This window comes from Ipomoea nil, unplaced genomic scaffold (genome assembly GCF_001879475.1).
Source record: "Ipomoea nil cultivar Tokyo-kokei standard unplaced genomic scaffold, Asagao_1.1 scaffold1562, whole genome shotgun sequence".
Classification (NCBI taxonomy): Eukaryota; Viridiplantae; Streptophyta; class Magnoliopsida; order Solanales; family Convolvulaceae; genus Ipomoea; species Ipomoea nil.
In genome coordinates, this window is record NW_017617990.1 from 887,527 (window position 1) to 908,501 (window position 20,975).

Here is a 20,975-nt window from a genome sequence, read left to right on the forward strand (position 1 = left end):
ATATATATATATATATATGAGCGGGTTATGGATGGTAGCCGCGCCAATGTTGTAATGGAATTGTTGAATATAATATATATACTATGCAAGTATAAAGAAGTAATATTGTACTTGTGTCTTTGCTGGTATAATTTTGACATAATCTGTGTTAAGCGGTTAATCTTAAGCAAAGCGGTTAAACGATACACACATGCTGATGAGAATAATATATGTATAAATCTGAGGAGAATAGTAATTCTGGAAGAGTAAATTATTATTGAGCACTCTGAAATTATACAATATATACATGAAATAACTATTTATATGGATACAAAGAGTCACCGTTAGGATAGGAATGATAAATGGTAATATTTCTAATAATATAGAGGGAGGGAAAATAAATTCATATCCCATACCGGATAGAAATAATAAATTGTAATATTTCTAATAATATAGGGAGAGGGAATAAATTCTAGTATGCCTAGAATACAAATCTTTGCATTCATGTATGATCTATAAATACCATCTTCTCTTCTTCAACTTCTCACCACTGCTCTTTCTCTATCTCTCTACAATACATACAATCCATCATCATATATATACAAATTAACATGGATGCGTGCAAACATTGTTTCTTACTTGTCTTCACCTTTTTGTACGTAACATGTACACTAGCATCCAATCCTAGTTACAACGTTCAAAGCTATGGAGCAAAAGCCAATGGTAAGAGTGACTCTACCAAGGCCTTTCTGGCCGCATGGGCGGCGGCCTGTGCCTCCATTTCCCCGGCCACCGTTTACGTCCCGTCGGGAAGGTTCTTGCTTGGCAGTGCGACAACATTTGGGGGCCAAACATGCAAGAGCAAAGCCATAAGGTTTCAAATAGATGGAACAATTGTTGCCCCCTCTGACTACAATGTGATTGGAAATGCTGATAATTGGATCAAATTTGTACGGGTGACCGGAGTTTCCATCATCGGCGGAACCCTAGATGCCAAGGGCGCTACTCTTTGGTCATGCAAAAACTCCGGCAAGATTTGCCCTAATGGAGCTGGGGTACGTACATACACAATCTTCAACCTGTATATATATGTAATGATTTAAGGAATAATGCACACGATAATGCAATTAAGCCACCGAACTTTAAAAAAATTATAATTGAATCCCTAAACTAACAAATTTCACAAAATTAACTCAATTTAACAGGTCATCTAAATTTAAAATATCTTTTAAAAATAATTATTTAAAAGAAAAAAACATCTCAGTTCTCGGTCTCCGGCCAAGCTTCCACTTTTAATTTGATTACTTTCTTCGTCTCCGTCTCCGGCCAAACTTCCACTTTTGATTGCTTTCTACGCCAAAACGAAGCTCCGACAGCCGAAGTTTTCGACATCAAGCAGAAAAGAAGCGTAAAGAATGGCGACGTTGATGGTTATGGACCCAAATCCAACTCCAAAGCCGGTTTTGGAGCTGCAGGCGACTCGATCCAGTACATCAACCGCTCTTCCGACGCCGAAAACACCGCCCTCAGCAGCGACCGGTGCATACACGACCACCGCAGAAGAAGTGAGAGCACTGGGAGTCATTGGCCTACCATCACCAACCACCAAAGGCTGAACCACCTGCCGATCAGGAAGCAGTAGCAAGACCACCGCTATCTTCGGTGGCCGGAGCTAGGGTTCCGCTTGGGGGTCGTCGAACTGAACTTAGGCTAGTTGAACAGGTAGCCGAGACCAATGCCACCATCTTTTTCATTGTTAGTCTCTTCGGTTCGCCGGAAAGTCGCCGGCTGCGCACTGTCTCCCGGAAAATCTGCAGGCCGCCAATCAGAGATTGGACCAGGGCCGGACGTTCGTGACTCCGCCACAAGACCATCCACGCCAGCAGAACCATGATCGGACGTCTGGATCACCGTCAAACCCGTCGTCGACATAATCTGGGAACGATTACGAGAAATCGTAGTTGATTGGTCTCCGATAATCAATTTGACGTTTTTAAAATAATTATTTAAAAAAAAATATTTTAAATTTAGGGTGACATGTTAGAAACTTAGAAAATCTATAAATTAGATTAATGTGCCTAATTACATTATCGTGACAGTTGCATGACCTATTTGACTCATATTTTAGATTTGGTTTTAGAAAAAAATTTCTAACTTTTCGTAAATATATACCTACGTATTTATGTACAGACACTGGCGTTTTACAACTCAAATAACGTTTTTATTGACGGACTAAGTTCAAAAAACAGTCAGAAGTTTCACATTCGCATTGAAAGCTGCCATAATGCCAAGTTACAAGGAGTGAAAGTGTCGGCGGCCAGAAACAGCCCCAACACAGACGGAATCCACGTGCAGTCGTCAACAGGTGTCACAATCTTGAATTCCCACATCGGCACTGGTGATGACTGTATCTCCATTGGTCCGGGGAACTCCAACTTGTGGATTGAAAATATCGCGTGTGGCCCCGGTCACGGAATCAGGTCGGTCAAATTCAAAACATTTTTAAACACCTTTAATTTACTATACTGATGAATAAGAATCTTAATTAAGGAATCTTTGTTATATATGTTTGTGTGCAGCATTGGGAGTTTAGGTTGGAAAGAGCAGGAGGCTGGAGTACAAAACGTGACGGTTAAAACTGCTACTTTTACAGGCACTCAAAATGGGTTGAGGATCAAAACGTGGGCAAGGCCAAGCAATGGGTTTGTGAAAAATGTTGTTTTTCAACATGCAGTCATGTCTAACGTTAAACAACCCATCATCATCGACCAAAATTACTGTCCTAACAACCAAAACTGTCCTCATCAGGTACGGTCAATTATTCATGCATATTCCTTAGCTTGTTCCACCACCATCCTCAAAACTATCTTTAAAACATCAAAAACAAAAAAAAAAAAAAAATTGATGTTTTGATGCTAATTAAACATGTTTTATATATGATTAATTATGACAGGGGTCGGGCGTGAAGATAAGCAACATAAAGTATAAAGACATACATGGTACATCGGCGACGGAAGTGGCGATGACGTTCGAGTGCAGCAAGACAGAACCGTGTCGTGGCATAACGTTAGACGATATAAACTTGATGTACAAAGATCACCCGGCTCAAGCCTCATGCTCTAACGCTGGAGGGACATCTTCCGGTTTAGTTATGCCGGCGAGCTGCCTCTAAGCGGTTCAAAATATACATGCTAGCTAGCTTTAATTTTCAAATAATTGAATTGATGAAGTAATTAATATAATTTAATTTGTCACTTATTGTTGAAGCTGTATGTTGGCGTCTGTGTTAGCCTCATTTGGCCTTACTATGTACAAAAATGTATACCATACTCACAATAATACTATATATATATATATATATATATATATATATATATATATATATATATATATATAGTGAAAGGTTCCCGTGCGGATGTGCGGTGGATTACTGTGCGTGAGATTTGTATTCAATGTGCGTGAGTGTTGTGCCTAATGTGCCTGAGATTTGTACTTAATGTGCGTGAATGTGTATAATGCAGCAGAAAATATTGATGTTAGCTTCTTCCCGATCCCCAGTAGCCATTTGCCCCCCCTGATGATGATGATGCGGAGCGAGCTATGGTGGTTAAAAATTATGGAAATAATACAACATAAATCCACACTTAGCTGTTGTGTAAATTTTACCCTGCGTGCGTCATTTATATAAACATTCAACTGCTCTGAAGGTAGCTGATAATCCAGAATCCATGGTCAAATTGAAGGAAGAAGTAACATGAAGCTTGGGCGTTAATGTGCGTGAGTTTCTGTTCTGCTTCTTCTGAGCTCGTAATTCTGAAATACGCACGCACATTAAGCACAAATTTCACGCACATTAAACACAATACTCAGGCACATTAAGTACAAAACTCACGCATATTAAATAAAAAGTTTATAAAAGTCTATGAATGTTTTTTATATAGACTTTTATTGAGTCTTATAAAGTTTTAAAAAGTTTTGAACGACTCTATGAAAGTCAAACAAAGTTTATTAAAATCTATCATTTTAAAAGTCTTTAAAACTCTACAAAAGTCATGATTGAATACACCCCCTAAGTACAAATCTCAGACACATTGAGTACAAATCTCACGCACATTAAGTATAAACTCATGCACATAAATCCACCGCACATCCGCACGGGAAGCAACAAATGCACCTACTCCATTCCACACACACACACACACACACACACACACACACACACACACACACACACACACACACACACACACACACACACACACATATATATATATATATATATATATATATATATATATATATATATATATATATATATATATATATATATATATATATATACTAGTATTGTACCCGTGCGATGCACGGTCTATAAATAAATTTTTAATTTACAGTGTTATTGTAATTAAAAAAAATGGATTGGATATATGATAATAATAAACTATACGTATGATACAACAATAGTAATAAGTCCGAAAATTGTAGCTGTATTTACAAATTGTTAAAAACTTCCTAACATTAGTTGTAGAAGTATAATTGTTATTAAGATCATTACAAATTATAATTTTTAAACCCTTAGGATTGCTAACCCTAGACGCAACAACATACAATTTGCTATGTACAAAAACTGGTTTATTCAATAGCAACCCAAAAAAATATATTGTTTGACCTTGACTTTTATTTATTGTCATTGTCAACAACATACAATTGGCTATGTACAAAAACTGGTTTATTCAATAGCAACCCAAAAAAATATAGTGTTTGACCTTGAACTTTATTTATTGTCATTGCATATGACAACATCAGTGGAAATTGTCTCCTTTGAAATTTGAAAAACAATCTTGTATCCGATGGAGTCATAGATATTCTAGGTATAATACCGAAATGACGGCGTCGTCACCAATCATTATTTTGGCTTCAATCACATATTCGAACAATCTTGTAATGACCAATACAATTTCGCAATATAACTCCTGAAAACTAATACAATTTCTAATAATGCCGGGAAATTACACAATTCTATACAATTTCTAGCTAATAATGCCTGGAAATTACACAATTCTTTATCTGTTGTGGGTCATGGTAGAAGGATTTCAGTTCTATGTATAAGCTAACCTAGAAATTAGCTCTCTATCTATTTGGTTACCAAAAAAACATTTTAACTTAGTACTTATTTTCAAGCCAGACAAAATAAGTGTTTGAGTTTCACTACCTGTGTCCTTAGATTGTTGTTTGCTATCATATTTACTAACCAAGCATGCTCATAATACAGTTGAACGGTATAAAATTCTCAATGGGAACATACCTGTGTCCTGATAGGTTGATATGCATAAGCTAGTAAGAAAAAGATACTATAACATTTTAATGAAATGTTATAGTCTACAACAAAGATATGTTGAGGATCCACACTGTCTACATAGAAAGGTTAAAGGTAGATTGATTTTAATATTAATTCTTTATTGTAAGTTGATTTCAAGAAGTCAATTTGGATTAAAGATACAAAAACATTTTGCATAAACGTTTTGCAGCATAAATAAGTATGACGCATCGACCTATTTGTGTACCAATAATTACAAATAATTACATTATACAAACTTTTCTCTAATCTAGTTTATAACACATACTACTTACAAATGTGTATGTATTCCACTATGATATTCTGTCCTATACAAAATAGAAATACTTGTTAAAAGAAACACCTTGCCACAGCATGCTTGAACTGTGATACTCATGTGCACAATGCATGCTATTATTGACTTTATGCCTGATTTTGATACCTACCCAAGAAATTTAAGATATTCAAGATATATGAAGACATGAATATCCATGTGGCACATTTGACCATCTCAAAACATGGTTAAGCAGTGCAAAGTAACCATTCCCTGACCTCTGTTTGTTCATAACTGCAAAAAAGGAAACAATATACAAAGCATAGTACCTACCTTAAGAAAGATTAGTATAGTGATATTCCAATGCCACAGGAACCATAGTCCATAAAATACCATCCGAAAAAAAAACAAAGTTAAAGTGCCAAATGGCACAATTGTTTTGAAAGTAATCCTAGACATTTAGGTTCACAAATATCTGGGAAATGCAACATAGGTTCCAAATTGTGTCTTTAAACATTCAATATAACTTCTCCATCTTAACATGACCATCTTTAGTCTTTTTAGAACTTTGAGTTTAAGAAAATTTATCGAGCAAAGACCAATCGTTATGCTGTGCATCCGGTTGCACCGTACTTGGTGCATCCGGATCCACACGACGTCGTTTAGGGAGTAACGGTGCCGTTAGTGGCACCGTTTCACTCCACCAATCAGATATTTTTTTTTTTTTTAAATATAAAACAATGCTCCTTCGTTTCTTCTCCACTGCATTTCACTTCCCGCACTCCATTCCTTCTCCAACACGATACCCTCCGTAAACGCTTCAATCATCTCCATTTCCTTACCATTTCTTTAGCATTTTCTAGCTTTCAAACACACTCGTCGTCGCTATTGTCGCCGGCGTCCGATCATCGCGTATTCAACAGCGCTTTCTCTGTAAACCAGAGCTCATCATCATCCTATAACAGGTATAAATGCATTTTACGTTGATACATAATGCATTTACACAAAACAAGCATTCATTTTGAGTATATATTTATGAAATTTTAAACTAGGGTTTTATACTGTTTAATCTTGTATGAATGTATAGTTATTTGATTATTAACGTGTATGGTTATGATTATGGGTTTATGAGTATATTTATAAGTTTATGGAACTGTAGTTTTACAATTTTGGAAGTATAGTTGTACATTTATGGAATTGTAGACATACAGTTTTGGGTGTAGTACTCTGTTAACCTTACTCTGTGCACCAAACTGCATTCATGCCTTCTTAACATAATTTGCTTTGTGCGTATACTTATGGAATTGTAGTTTTACAATTTTGGAAATATAGTTGTGCATTTATGGAATTGTAGTTATAGAGTTTTGGATGTAGTACTCTGTGAACCTTACTCTGTGCACCAAACTGCATCAATGCCTTTTTAGCATAATTTGCCTTGTAGGTATGCTTATGGAATTGTAATTGTACAATTTTGGAAGTATAATTGTGCGTTTATGGAATTATAGTTATACAGTTTTGGATGTATTACTCTGTGAACCTTACTCTGTGCACCAAATTGCATTCAAATCCTTTTTAGCATAACTTGCCTTGTGGTATACTTATGAGATTATGGAATTGTAGTTTTACAATTCTGGAAGTATAGTTGTGTGTTTATGGAATTGTAGTTATGAAGTTTTGGATATAGTACTCTGTTAACCTCACTTGATGTTTTTTATTTGCAGAAATGGATCAGTCAGGTGTGGCAGATGATTCTACACTTGGTCAATTTGTGAAGTCTGTAAAAAAGAGAACAACCAGAGCAGTATTGAGCTCACAAGCTGCTGAACTCACCCCTGCCCAGGAAGATCAAGCAGAGCCTTCGACAAGGCAACAACCAGCAACTGTAAAAAGAAAGAGGGCACCACCACAAAAGCGAGAGAGAGTACGGGACCCTGATGTGAACTACTTCAGTACACGAATGGGTCCCAAGCAAATGTATGACCTTGTCCAGCGTCTAACACATGACCAAAAGGATGCTGTGATTGATATGGGTTTTGGAGGGCTGCTGCACCTACAATTTTCAAGCAATTACTCACAACTTGTTGAGTATCTCCTGCAAAGGTTTGATGTTTTCAAATCAGACTTCATATTGGATGGTGACCATCTACATGTCGGTGAAGAGGATGTTGAATACATCTTGGGACTCCCCCGGGGGAAGAGAGATGTTGAGGAAGGTACAAAGAGTGAGGAAAATTCTACAGCTGCATATAATAAGGTCCTGACTGAGTGGAGGAAAAGATGGAATGTCAGGTCAGGGTCACCCATAACAACAAAGATGCCTGATGAAATAATCAGGAGAGGTGACCATGGAGATGCCTTCAAGAGAGACTTTGTGGTGTTTGCTGTCTCATCTCTGCTCCGGGGAAATACTGGAAGATATGCCAACTATCGAGTTATCAAGTCATTGCTCAACATCCGGTCAATCTCAAGACTTAATTGGTGCAAGTACACGTACAATTCTTTAATTGATTCGTATGACATTTACAAAGACTCTCCTACCAGATCCTTTGGAGGTCCAATGGTATTCATCCTGGTAATATCCCATTATACATAAAATGTTCTAATTATGTAATTATATTCATGCAATTATGGAATCATAGATATGCAATTCTGTATGTGTGGTTATGCCCTTATGGATGTGTAGTTTTGTAATTGTGGAATTGTGGTTTTCCAATTATGGAATAATAGTTTTACAATTATGGAATTATAGTTAATCAATTATAGATGTGTAGTTTATGGATTATGGAATTATAGTCATCCAATTATGGAATTATAGTTATGCAATTATGGAATTATAGATATGCAATTCTGGATATCTAGTTTTATAATTATGGAATTATAGTTATGCAATTATGGAATTATAGATATGCAATTCTGAATATGTAGTTATTCAATTCCTTAACATACTCTTCTGTACTTCTTGAAGCTCTTCTACTTTGACCGAGTACAGTTCAGAGGCATGACCGTCAACCGCACATTCCCAGCAATAAAAGCTTGGACAAAAAGCCTTGTACGCAAGCGAGTATCGGCTGAGATAAAATCAGGGGGTTTTGGTAAGGGCAAAGTTATCCCTCGATTTCAAAGACCTACTGCCATTGCATCTACATCATCACCCCGACCTGCACCTCCTCCTGCTGCAATACCAAGGCCAGTGTCCAGCCCTGCTGCTACACCAACTATTCCAGCTCCATCTGTGCCTCTGACAAATGTTGACCGAGTAACAAATGTGCTTCAACGGCTTACAGCAGATGTCCTTGAGTTCGGTCAGGTCATGTCTGACATTGGCAAGCAAGGGGCCCCGGTTGAAATCATGAAGAGGGCTTTTTCAGGAATATCAACAATGCTGAGTGCTGCAAGCACAATTCAACCGACTCCTAGCCCAACTGCCTCGCAATTGGATGACATCTTCTTCGGAAGTGAGAGCTTCACATCAGCAGTTGATTCTCTGGTAGCAGCTTTTGAAAAAACAAGAAAGGAAATGGAAATAGAAGTCCCATCATTTGAGCTACTTGGACGCTCTACACCAACCCCACCACCATCTCAACAGCAGCCTTTGGACACCTTGGTGGATAACATTGTGAGGAGTGCAGGAGTATCAACCTCAACAGAGAAGGAAGCAACTCCATTACTAATCAGAGTGCCATTCGAAAAGTCCACCACTCCTACTACCCCTGCTGCCCAAACTGCTGCTAAGATTGATGAATTTGATAAGTAGGTTACTGCTTTCTTATGCAGATTTAGACTATAAATATGGTTTTCAATTCATCAATAATTATGAATATTAAGTTTGATTAATATGAATATATTCTTATTCAACTAGTGACGTTGATTTCTTTACAATTATGGATATGTATTTCTCAAATTATGGACATATAGTTTATAGATTATAGAAATGTAGTTATACAATTCTGGAATTATACTTGTGGGGTTATGAACTGCCTCTGTTTTTTTCTGGACAACAGGGCTATGGATGAAAGTGAATCTGATGTTGAGGATGTTACTGTGAGAAAGAGACCTGTGTGCAAATTCAGGAACATCCCGCTTCATTTGAGGTCACCATATTGGAATAAGAACAAAGGCTCCATCAATAATGCAACTCCCAAAGAAAAGGTTTTTTCAAACTACGCATTTTTGGAAGCCTCAAGTGAGCACCCGGGAGGGTATGTTTCCATCCACCAATTTTACTTAAATTTTATTCATTAATTTATGTTCTTATATTTATTTATTTACTGTATTGTAGAGAGACATTGTTCAAATATGGTGATTACTACTTCACAAGGGATGATTTTGCAACTATGTGCAACGGTGAGCTACTGAGCAGCTTCCTAGATGTCTGGTCCCTACGTTTTACATTGCTGAACATGCCTCGTGCGGTTGGGGAGACAAAGCGGGTCTACTTCTCCACCCTAGTACATGTAAGTGTTCACAAATTATGAATATATAGTTTTTAGATTATGGATATGTAGTTATTCAGTTCTGGATGTGTACCTGTGAACCCCTGGTTTTATAATTTTGTAATTCTGGAATTATAGTTATGCAATTATAGAACTATACTTATGCAATTATGGAATTGGTTATATGCAATTATGGAATTATTGATATGAAATTATGGAATTATAGTTATCCAATTATGGAACTATAGTTGTACAATTCTGGAAATGTATATATATATAACTCTGTATGTATAACTTTAACATTTTCAACAAATATTATTTGGATTATGACTACTCATTCCTGCATTTGTATGTGCAGCTTCAAATTGATCCCAATGATCAGTGGATGAAGGATCTCCCAACTCACATAAAAATGAAGAATTTCAATGAGAGATTGAGCTATGAAATAACCAGCTTCGGGAACCTAGACATCAGTGATGCAGATCTGGTAAGTTCTATTACCCATGTCCAATTTGACTTTATCATGTCCAAAAAAATACTAACATTGCTTTAACTTTGAATTGGAATTAGATATTTTTCGCAGTTCATCGCCATGGTCACTACTTCTTGGTCTGCTTCAATGTGAAAGAACATAAAGTACAGGTCATTGACAACAAGGAGTTACCAGCTGGTGTTTCGGAGAAGGACAAATATGGCAACTGCCCACACTTATTGGTAATTTTGATAAAAAAAAAACTTGACATTCTTACCATTACCTATCTATTGACATAAAAGCATTATCAACACTAAACTAACTTTTCTGACCAGATTGAAGCATTCAGTGGTTACCTTAAGGCCGAGTGTCACTCCTTGTATGTGAAATTGCAAAAAGTTGATATAAAGTACCTTAAGTTGGACTGGGCAAACACTGAAAACGTCACTGATTGCGGGATCTATGTACTCCGTCATATGGAGACATTCCGAGGGACTCTACAAGACTGGCAGCCAGGATTCAAGAAAAATATGCGCTTGAATGTAAGACTACCATACATATTATAGTTTCAAAATACATTAAAAAATAAATAAAACTGCGAATGACTAATTACTTAATGTTCTTTGTTTATAGGCAAGCTTCATGTGTGAATTGCGAGCGAAATATGCTGCGAACCTCATAAAGTGGAGAATGAATGAAGTCAGGGGGGAGGTTCTGCAAGCGGCCAAAAGAGTTTCGAAGAAGAATTGAATGAATATTCTTCAACATGTTGACTGAATTCTAAACAATTAGAAAGTTTTTGTGAACTACATTGACAATGTGACTTGTATTTTGTGAATGTAGATGCATGATGTTAATAGCTAAATAACAATTTACATCTGATCTATGCACCTCTTTCTCTTTTCTCTTCTTTTCTTTTCTTTACTTTTTTTTTTTTTTTTTTTTTTTTTTTTTTGTTTTCATGTATCAAATCTATAATTGCATGACTACTATAAATCCAGAATTGCAAAACTATAGTTCCATAATTGCATAACTATAATTCCATAATTTCATAATTATAATTCCATAATTGTATATAAACAATTCCATAATTGCATAACTATAGTTCCATAATTGCGTAACAATAATACCATAATTGCAAAACTATACATCCATACTTGCATAACTATACACCACAATTTCATAACTACAAATTCCATCACAATGGGGACTACACATGCATAAATGCATAACTATATTTTCATAATTGAATGACTATAATTTCATAATTGCATACCTTTCATAATTGCATGACTACAATTCCATAATTGTATAACTATAATTCCATAATTTCATAACTACAGTTCCAAAATTGCAAAACTACATATCCAGAATTACAAAACTAAAACTGTATAATTGCATAAAATCAATGATAACAACTTGTATTTCTCAATCTACACCTACATTGTCATCTAAACCCTTACTAAACTGAACAAAATCTGAACTTGAAGAACTTGGATGTACAAGGTATCCATCCCCAGCAAGCTTGGATATGTTTTCCAACACCAAAGACTGAACAGCACCCTTTGTACTCAATGCAGCTTTATTTGCAGCACTCCTTCTCCCCCTTGCAAGACTGTACTTCTTTTCAATAACACCACTCCTCCTTTTGTTACGCTCACCTTTCAATCTCCGACTTGAAGGATTTTGAACACCACCACTTGAAGATGAAACACCACACTCTTCAATATGCACATGCCCAACCTCGGCTTCAACCTTTTTCTTTACATCATCAACAGCCTCGTCACACAGTTTCCTCGCTACGCTGCTATCTTGACTAGACACAACTAATCTTTGAAATTTTCTACTAATATCGAACACCCAAATTGATGGAGGAACACCAACATTATAAACCATAGAATCAATGTTGACATTCCTACCATCAATAACCTTTTTAGTCCATCTTTTAAGTATATATTTGTCGGGAATACTAGAAACACAATGTACGTGAAGAATGCGTATACAATGACAACATAGAATTCCCAACTCAGACATCAACTTACAACTACAAGAAATGTCCAAGTTGGCTGCGTTAAAACTAACCTCATGCCTTATAATATCTATATCTGGCCGCCACACGTGATACTTCTGTTGACGGCCATCATTCAACACCATCTCTTGATGACACGCACTGCCTTTCATGAATTGTTCCTCAAACAGAAAATATATCTCAATCGTGTATACCTCTCTAGCATGTGAAAGAAGTTTCACATGCTCCATCATCATAGCGGGTACCCCTTGAGCACACCGAAAGTCTTCACCGTTCTCTTTACTTCTCCATTCAGAAATTACGCTTACAAACGATGAATAGAAATCACAAAGACCCGCTGTCTTGGACAACCTTCTAGAAATCGAATGATTTGTAGTTTCACTCCTTTGTGATGATAGAATGCCCCCAGAAAAATAGTCCTTGTTAAATGCTGGACACCACTTCTCCCTACAGTCATATAGCTTTTCTAACCAAGTATTCTTGTGACATTTATAGTCAGTCACCAACCTGAAAATGGTAAGACAAAATCCCAAATGATTATGAAGCAGAATATTAACAAGCAGCATCACCACATCTAACACATACTCAGAATTTCTATTGCTCTATATACATAATTGGAATACTATATGTCCATAATTGATAGACTATATATCCATAATCCATACTACTACATTTCCAGACACCACCAGTAAGTTCAACTGCTATATATCCATAATCGGTATACTATATATCCATAATCGGAATACTATATATCCATAATCCATATACTACATTTCCAGACACCACCACTGCTATATATCCATAATCGAAATACTATATATCCATAATTGATGCACTATACATCCATAATTACAAACGTAATGCAATAAAAACGATTAATTACTAACATACCTTGTCCAATAGAATTGAAATTCAGCTTCGGTCTCTGTGTATTTCAACACGTAGTTAAACATATCCAAGAAATCTTTATTGCTCCTTAACGTCTTGATATGCTTCTTTGAATTCTCACCGATATGCCATATGCAAAGACGATGACGTGATGTTGGAAACACTTTAGATATAGCAGCAGCCATAGCTGCACATTGATCTGTCATAATAGTCTGTGGAGACTTGCCACCCATTGATCTTGAAAACACTTTAAACAACCACACAAACGATTCTATCCTCTCGTTCATCAAAAACCCGCATCCAAACATTACATTCATGCAATGGTGATTCATCCCTACGAAAGGGGCACAAATCATATCGTATTTGTTTGTGCGATATGTCGTATCATGCACTAACAAGTCCCCAAACACCTCGTAATCTCGTCTCATTTGACCATCCCTCCAAAAAAAACTGCACAACCTTGCATCCAAGTCAAGTTCAAAATCAAAGAAAAAATCAGTCTCGGTAGACTGCCTCCTCCTAAAAATTTCAATTAAAGAGTTAGAATCCGTTCCATCCAATCGCTTGACAGTATCCGCAGCCATTGAATTATAAGCATCTCTACTGGTGAAACCAACTAAAGGGGACCCCCCCCCCCCCCCCCGATTGGTGTTTTAGGAACCTAATACCATCTGCCAATGCAACACCACTGTCCTTCAAACCTTGTAAATATAAGAGCTGATTATCTCCGACACTCCTATGTGAACGAAGTAGATGACTCTTGTTGAACACACATAACTCGTGATTGTGCACTTTCTCGTGTTTCGTAACTGTCCACAACCCATCATCACCCACGTCAAATTGAACAAACGCTCCACACCCTGTCCTTGTGTCAATTTTGGAATAAGCCTTAACCCCACTGTTAGCCTTGTAACCAGCCTTAGAACAACAAAATTTCTTCATTTGAATTGTGTTCGAAGATCCCTTGTATCGTTGATGACCCTTCCTCACACTAAAACCAAGTCTATATGCATAACTGTTATACACCTCAAAAGCCTCATCAGCATTACTTACTACCAAACCAACCAAATCTTGATCAACTGCAAATATAACACAATAATAACCATTTCCATTAACACATAATTCCTAACCATAATTTGCTAATTAAAAGGTAAACCACTATGAATAAACCTGGAATTGATGAAGATCCATCAACATCTACATCTACTTGATCTGAACTCACTGAACCATCCACAATGCCTTCACTAACTACATTATATAGACATGGTGAACATTAATTCAAACAGTTCATCAAACAGAAAAAACAGAGTGTCTACAGATTCTGTATATATAGTTATATGATTATGGAAATATAGTTATACAATTCTGGATACACAGTCGCAACAAACTGCCAAAACAGAGTACCCCTAATTCTGAATATATAGACATGCAATTCTGGAAATATAGTTATGAAATTATGGAATTATTGTTTTCAAATTCTGAAATTGTTGTTACACAATTATGGAAATTACTTACGTGATTTTGCACAACTATTTGCAGATTCTAGACACAAACATCACTGCTAATCACATAATCATACAAAAAACCAAAAGGAACGATTGCAAAAACAATAACAAGATCACCTTGAATCGAATGCCAATCATCAACTGCGGAATTCGTCTGCTCTGTTCCATCCTCCATCTATCAATCACTTTGTAATTCCCGATTTCGATTTGCGATTGCGATTGCGATTTGCGAATGCGATTGAGATTGCGATCGCGATTCCGGTGATATCGAATGCCAATACCACAGCGAACAACTGCCAACGATCGAGTTTGAAACTTGGAAACAAACTCAAAAGGAATTTGGAAGTAAACGCCGTTAACGGAATTATTTTTTTTTTTTTTATAAAACCCCGCGTCATTAGGCTAAAACGACGTCGTGTGGATCTGTATGCACCATGCATGGTGCATACAGATCCACAGCATAATTTGCCAGCAAAGACCTTTTAACAAACCATATTCTTGTGCATCACATTCATTGACATGGTTGACAGTAGGGTATGAACTCTTCAGAATCCTGTCAACCAAAACAATTTTTATGATGAATCAAATGAATATTCAGTTGACCACCAAATGTTGAATACTTAAAAGTTATGGCTAATACTGAACCTCTTCATCCAAATCTTCATCCCTTGGTTGCAATTCAGAAGCTAGGTGCTTTACAGGTGAATCCAACTCTTGGGACAATAGGCTGAGACCAATTTAGGATCATCCTTAACCTTCACAACAGTGAAGGCATAAACTTTACCCTCTTTGAAAACCTTAAGATACTTAACAACATGCTCATATGAGTATGTAGGTAGGTTACCTGGATAGAGAAAAAAATTAGAATACCAAAAATTATATCACGATATAAAATGAAAACATAAGGCAACATTCTGGAAAATAAAATTATACGAACCAAAAATGAAAAAAAAAAATGTAAACACCATTACTATTAGATGTAAACCAAACACTCTTTTGTTTAGTATTTTCTGTCGCATATCTGGAAAATACGTATGAACACAAAATACACATATTCTTTATCATTGCAATTTCTTTTTTATCATTATACTGTGTCGCCTATATGATTAGAATATAAACATTATATTATAATATAAATATAAGATCAATATACCTGTTGATCATGAAATATACACCCCTTGGATTTGATTGATTCGCTGCCCCTTTCTCTCTGCCACTTCGTAGGTACATGCTTTAATAGCAGACGTTGTAGGAGAGATCTGGCTTGCGATGATAAGCGTTGGATCTATCATCGTGTGATGTTTGTATTCTATATAAACACTATCTCAAGAAGTTTTGGAGGCTCTGAACTACCTATCTTCTAAAGAACTCAACCTATTTATAATGATGTGTATCCTATTTGAAATTTGAAATCTGTAAAACAGATATGATTACCATTGTTTATAGAAACAATGATTCTCGAAAAGTGAAAGCCGGCTCTTCGTATTAACCACGCTTCATCGGAAGTGTAAACGACAACATATTATCTGACTATTTGAGATTTAAAAAGAAAAACGCAATTGCGTATCCAACCTTGGGTATACCATCAATATAACTCCGCATGAAACGACAGTGTTTTAATTGAGCGGGAATTTTTGGCCTGTTTGTGATTCCCTAGGCTTGTGGCTTTTTTATATAGTAAGATAAGATATATATATATATATATATATATATATATATATATATATATATATATATATATATATATTTGCCTTTTCGAATAATACAATTGTTAAATTTGGAACCAATACTTTTTATTTGCCTTTCGTATCACATTACAATATATGCACATTTCATGGTAAATGGTAATGTTAGGACTCTATAGACTACGGTACGGTCCTAATGGAAAGAATTACGGAGTATTATCTTCTGTATATATTGTTGTGAATCTTGTGATGTACTTTTTGGTGTTTGCCTAATATAGAAATATCATTCTCATTTAGCTAGTCTACAAATTTAATAACAGCCAATAAAGTTAGTTTCTTAACGGAAACAAAAAAATGTACTGTCAGTGTAAATGTGTAATTGTGTGTTGAAATAAATAGTTCATATTATTTTAATTTTAGTAATTTTTTTAATTACTCTCTATTATATTAATTTCTTTTTCTTGCCTTAAATAATCATGTAAAACTATGATGAAAGCTCAATTCATTACTCACTGGACAAGGGATTGCAGTAAAAAGGTGAAAACTGAGAGCTGAAAGACAAAGTGTATTCTCTCTATTTTGGAAGTTACAAAAGAAGAAGGAAGTAAATAGCTTCTAATATATCCACTGTGTAAGGCTATAACATGACGGTTATAACAGAAACTGGACACACTAGAAAAGACAAGAAAGCCCTTGTTATTTTGTGTACTTTGTCACCCCCCCCCCCCACACACCCCCCGCCCTGTAAGCTGGAGCATGAATATCTTGAAGGCCCAACTTAGAGTGAAAGACATCAAAGTTCAATCTTGGAAGAGACTTTGTGAATCCATCAGCCAACTGTTTCTGTGAAGGAATGGATAGCAGCTTGATTACTTTTTCATTTACCTTTTGTTTCACCACATGACAATCTATCTCAATATGTTTTGTGCGTCCATGAAACACATGATTCTCTCCTATAGCAATAACAGATAGGTTGTCACAGAACAAGGTTGTAGGGCTGTTTGGTTTCACCTTTAAGTCTTCAAGTAGGTAGAGTAGCCACTGTATTTCACAAACAGTAGAAGCCAAGACTCTATATTCTGCTTCTGAAGATGATCTTGACACAGTGACTTGCTTCTTTGTTTTCCAAGATATTAGAGATTCCCCAACAAAAATGCAGTAACCAGTGATTGATTTTCTTGTCTCTGAACAAGTAGCCCAATCAGAGTCAGAAAATCCTTGCAGCTTTAATTGAGAGTGTGATGGATAGAACAAGCCTTTTCCAGGGGAACCTTTAAGGTATCTTAACACCCTATGAGCAGCCATAAGGTGTGTATCCATGGGCTTGTCAACAAATTGGCTCAATTGTTGGACAGCAAAAGAGATTTCTAGCCTTGTGTTTGTAAGATAGAGAAGCTTGCCAACCAATCTTCTAAAGTCTTCAGGTTTGGCAAGAGCTGTACCTTCTAGGCTACTGAGTTTTTGGCTTGTAGTTACTGGTGTGCTTGTAGGCTTAGCATCCAAAAAACCATTCTCCTGTAGTATTTCTAATGTATATTTCCTTTGGCACAAGTTAAGGCCATTGGGGGTTCTAAAAGCTTCAATCCCTAAGAAGTAATTCAAATGACCAAGGTCCTTTATTTTGAAAACTTTGTCCAGAAAATTCTTCAATTCTGTAATCTGCTCAAGAATCTGTACCAGTAACCAGTATATGATCATCAACATATATCAATAAGGCCATGAATGAAGTACCTGAGGTTTTGTCTAGAGTAGATAGCTAAATTATTGAGTATAGTGATTTTGTCATGTTTAGTCCTAAACATTTAAATTGATCATCTGTAGTCCTTCAACCTCCAAATTGCGCATGGCGACCTTTATAGTTGAATATAATCTTAAGGATTTTTATGTTGTTTGTGCAGCATTGGGGGGAGTCTAGGTCAGGAAGATCAGGAGGGTGGAGTATAAAATGTGACGGTGAAAACCGCTACTTGACGACCATGGTCCACCTAGCACTGTGAACCATGGTCCACAGTATAACAACTGCATTGACTTCAATCATTATATCATAGATAATGGTCTACCCTGTAAGGTGGCATGGTCTACTGACATGTGGTACATTTTTAATATACTAGAAGTACATTTTTAATAAACTAAAAGTTCGTTTTTAAATTAAAGGTACATTATTTGCACACTAAAGGCTCATTATTTGATATATAGAGTATCAAATAATGAATCTTTTTTTTTAAACAAATAATGAATCTTTAATACACAAATAATGTATATTGAGTATATTATATTAAAAACGAACACTTATTCATGATTCACATTACAGTGAGGACCATAATCCATAATATATTTTGTCCATTGACTTTGTACATATTGATTTTTGAATTAATAAATTGATGATTATTTATAAAATTAAAAAAAAAAAAAAAGAAAAAAAAAAGAACTAAAAGTCTACCTATTACTTTTAGATTTGCTTATCACCTAATAACGAACATGGGGCAGTTGAATAAATGAGAACATTACCTTGTTGGATGTAAAGAGCCTTAAGATCAGACAACGTAACATAAAATACAAGAGATTTAGGCGACAAGTCTATTAGTACAATAACTTAGGTTTAGGCTCGGCATGGATGCAGGAGAGATGGCGGCGGCACATATTTAAGGTTGAAAAGCACATGCATGCATGCACAGGGTCTGATGAAAATAGTAAGATTTAAGGTGTGTTTGGTTTGCAATGAGAATTGGAATCGAAATATAATGAGAATAAAATATTTAGTAAAAGTATTTTGTATGTTTGGTAGTAAGGTAGAATTAGAATTATTATTAATATTGATGTGTTGGTTGTGTATAATCTTATAACGGGAATAAATGTTTTAAAAATACAAAAATAAAAAATCAAGGTAACTATTTCTAATATAATGACATCCAAAGCATGAATATGAACAAAAGAAATCTAAAAAATACAAACTCAAGCTTAAAAATTATATTACCAATAAGATGGATGGAATGATACTTCTTTTTAATTAGAGAATGAGATTTTTAATTGAAAAAGTAATCAAATCATGTAGTTATGTGTTAAAAAGTTATCAACTAAACATTAATTATAATTTTTATTCTCATTTCTATTCTATAAATCCATGAATCAAACACACCATTAATTTGCTTGAAATGGAATAGTTACATCTAACGTGATAATAGAGCTCATTGTGAGCACCATCCAGTGGTCCTATTATTTAAGACACTGTGATTTACCTTTAATTTTCATTGTTTTGTGGGCTATTAGGACGGGAGATATCAACCAATCAAATACAAGGAATTTGATAACGTAACGTTATCGTAACTAGTTTAATATTAATTTCATTGTCTGTTGACTTTCTGCTGCTTGTGCTGTGGATATATATACAACTGTCAGCATTTCTGCCCACATTTCCCCTTTTGGGTTTTCCATATGAATTAGGCAATGGCATGAAGCATGCATATAGTAACATGCTCAGTATCCAAAGCTCAATGATTTTCAATAATTTCATTTTGAAACGCAAACAACTACATATATATTCAAGACTGCAGGGAATATAATGTCTGAGAAGAACAACGAGGTTAATTTGAAAAGGTTAGTAAGCAAAAAGAAGGACAATACACATGCAATTTAGTTTAATTAAGTTAACGTGATATTTTCTACATTTAACAATACAATATGTTTTGAATTTAGCATGGTTTAAGAAAAATATAGGTGGCGTAGTATTTAAACTAGACACTCTAAAAAAAAAAAAAAAGAGTCGTAGATGAATTAATCAGCGTAATATGAAATAATGGTAAGGACTTAATATTGACCATGCATTCATAGATATTAGAGCGGGTCATGGTAGCCGCGCCAATGTTGTAATGGAATTGTTTGACGGAATGATTGAATATAATATATTATATATGCAAGTATAAAGAAGTAATATTGTATTTGTGTCTTTGCTGTTATAATTTTGACATAATCTGTGTTAAGCGATTAATCTTGTCTTGTTAAATTATAACTTATATAATAATAATAATAAGCAAAGCGGTTAAACGATACACACATGTTGATGAGAACAATAAATTTGAGAAGAATAGTAATTCTGGAAGAGTAAATTGTTATGGAGCACCCTGAAATTATATAATATATATACATGAAGGGACTATTTATATGGATACAAAGAGTCCCAGTCAGGATAGAAATGATAAACAATATATATGGAAAATAAATTCGTATCCCAACAGGATAGAAATGATAAATTGTAACATTCCTAATAATATAGGGAGAGGGAAAATAAATTCTAATGTACCTAGAATACAAAATCTTTGCATGCTGCATAGTTCTATAAATAACCTCTTCTCTTCTTCAACTTCTCACCACTGCTCTC

At 35.4% G+C, this 20,975-nt stretch overlaps 3 protein-coding genes across 3 annotated transcripts; 1 reads left to right on the plus strand and 2 right to left on the minus strand.

Annotated features, from left to right (window-relative positions):
• The first annotated feature begins 590 nt into the window (after positions 1 to 590).
• LOC109189654 (polygalacturonase-like) lies at positions 591 to 3,231 on the plus strand. Its single transcript, XM_019340268.1, has 4 exons — positions 591 to 1,034; positions 2,170 to 2,459; positions 2,559 to 2,787; positions 2,933 to 3,231. Exons 1-4 carry the CDS (start codon positions 591 to 593, stop codon positions 3,149 to 3,151), a joined length of 1,182 nt encoding a protein of 393 aa, XP_019195813.1. The 3' UTR covers positions 3,152 to 3,231.
• Positions 3,232 to 11,921: 8,690 nt separating this feature from the next.
• On the minus strand, positions 11,922 to 13,481 carry LOC109189656 (protein FAR1-RELATED SEQUENCE 9-like). Its single transcript, XM_019340269.1, has 2 exons — positions 13,414 to 13,481; positions 11,922 to 13,029 (listed from the first exon to the last, which is right to left on the minus strand). Exons 1-2 carry the CDS (start codon positions 13,473 to 13,475, stop codon positions 11,922 to 11,924), a joined length of 1,170 nt encoding a protein of 389 aa, XP_019195814.1. The 5' UTR covers positions 13,476 to 13,481.
• Positions 13,482 to 15,312: 1,831 nt separating this feature from the next.
• On the minus strand, positions 15,313 to 18,445 carry LOC109189657 (uncharacterized mitochondrial protein AtMg00810-like). Its single transcript, XM_019340270.1, has 5 exons — positions 18,431 to 18,445; positions 17,335 to 18,271; positions 15,615 to 15,759; positions 15,407 to 15,468; positions 15,313 to 15,338 (listed from the first exon to the last, which is right to left on the minus strand). Exons 1-5 carry the CDS (start codon positions 18,443 to 18,445, stop codon positions 15,313 to 15,315), a joined length of 1,185 nt encoding a protein of 394 aa, XP_019195815.1.
• Positions 18,446 to 20,975: the final 2,530 nt, after the last annotated feature.

What these genes read in the sequence shown, in the direction of transcription:
- LOC109189654 (XM_019340268.1), top strand. Translation starts at nt 591, where the DNA reads ATGGATGCGTGCAAACATTGTTTCTTACTTGTCTTCACCTTTTTGTAC. An exon ending in TTTGCCCTAATGGAGCTGGG is followed by an intron (nt 1,035 to 2,169) that starts GTACGTACATAC and finishes ATTTATGTACAG; the next exon opens with ACACTGGCGTTTTACAACTC. An exon ending in ACCAAAACTGTCCTCATCAG is followed by an intron (nt 2,788 to 2,932) that starts GTACGGTCAATT and finishes TAATTATGACAG; the next exon opens with GGGTCGGGCGTGAAGATAAG.
- LOC109189656 (XM_019340269.1), bottom strand. Translation starts at nt 13,475, where the DNA reads ATGTTTAACTACGTGTTGAAATACACAGAGACCGAAGCTGAATTTCAA. An exon ending in TTTCAATTCTATTGGACAAG is followed by an intron (nt 13,030 to 13,413) that starts GTATGTTAGTAA and finishes TACCATTTTCAG; the next exon opens with GTTGGTGACTGACTATAAAT.
- LOC109189657 (XM_019340270.1), bottom strand. An exon ending in TCCAGCTTACAGGGCGGGGG is followed by an intron (nt 15,760 to 17,334) that starts GTGTGTGGGGGG and finishes TTCTCTATCCAG; the next exon opens with GTAACCTACCTACATACTCA. An exon ending in ATGTGATGCACAAGAATATG is followed by an intron (nt 15,339 to 15,406) that starts GTTTGTTAAAAG and finishes TGGTGCATACAG; the next exon opens with ATCCACACGACGTCGTTTTA.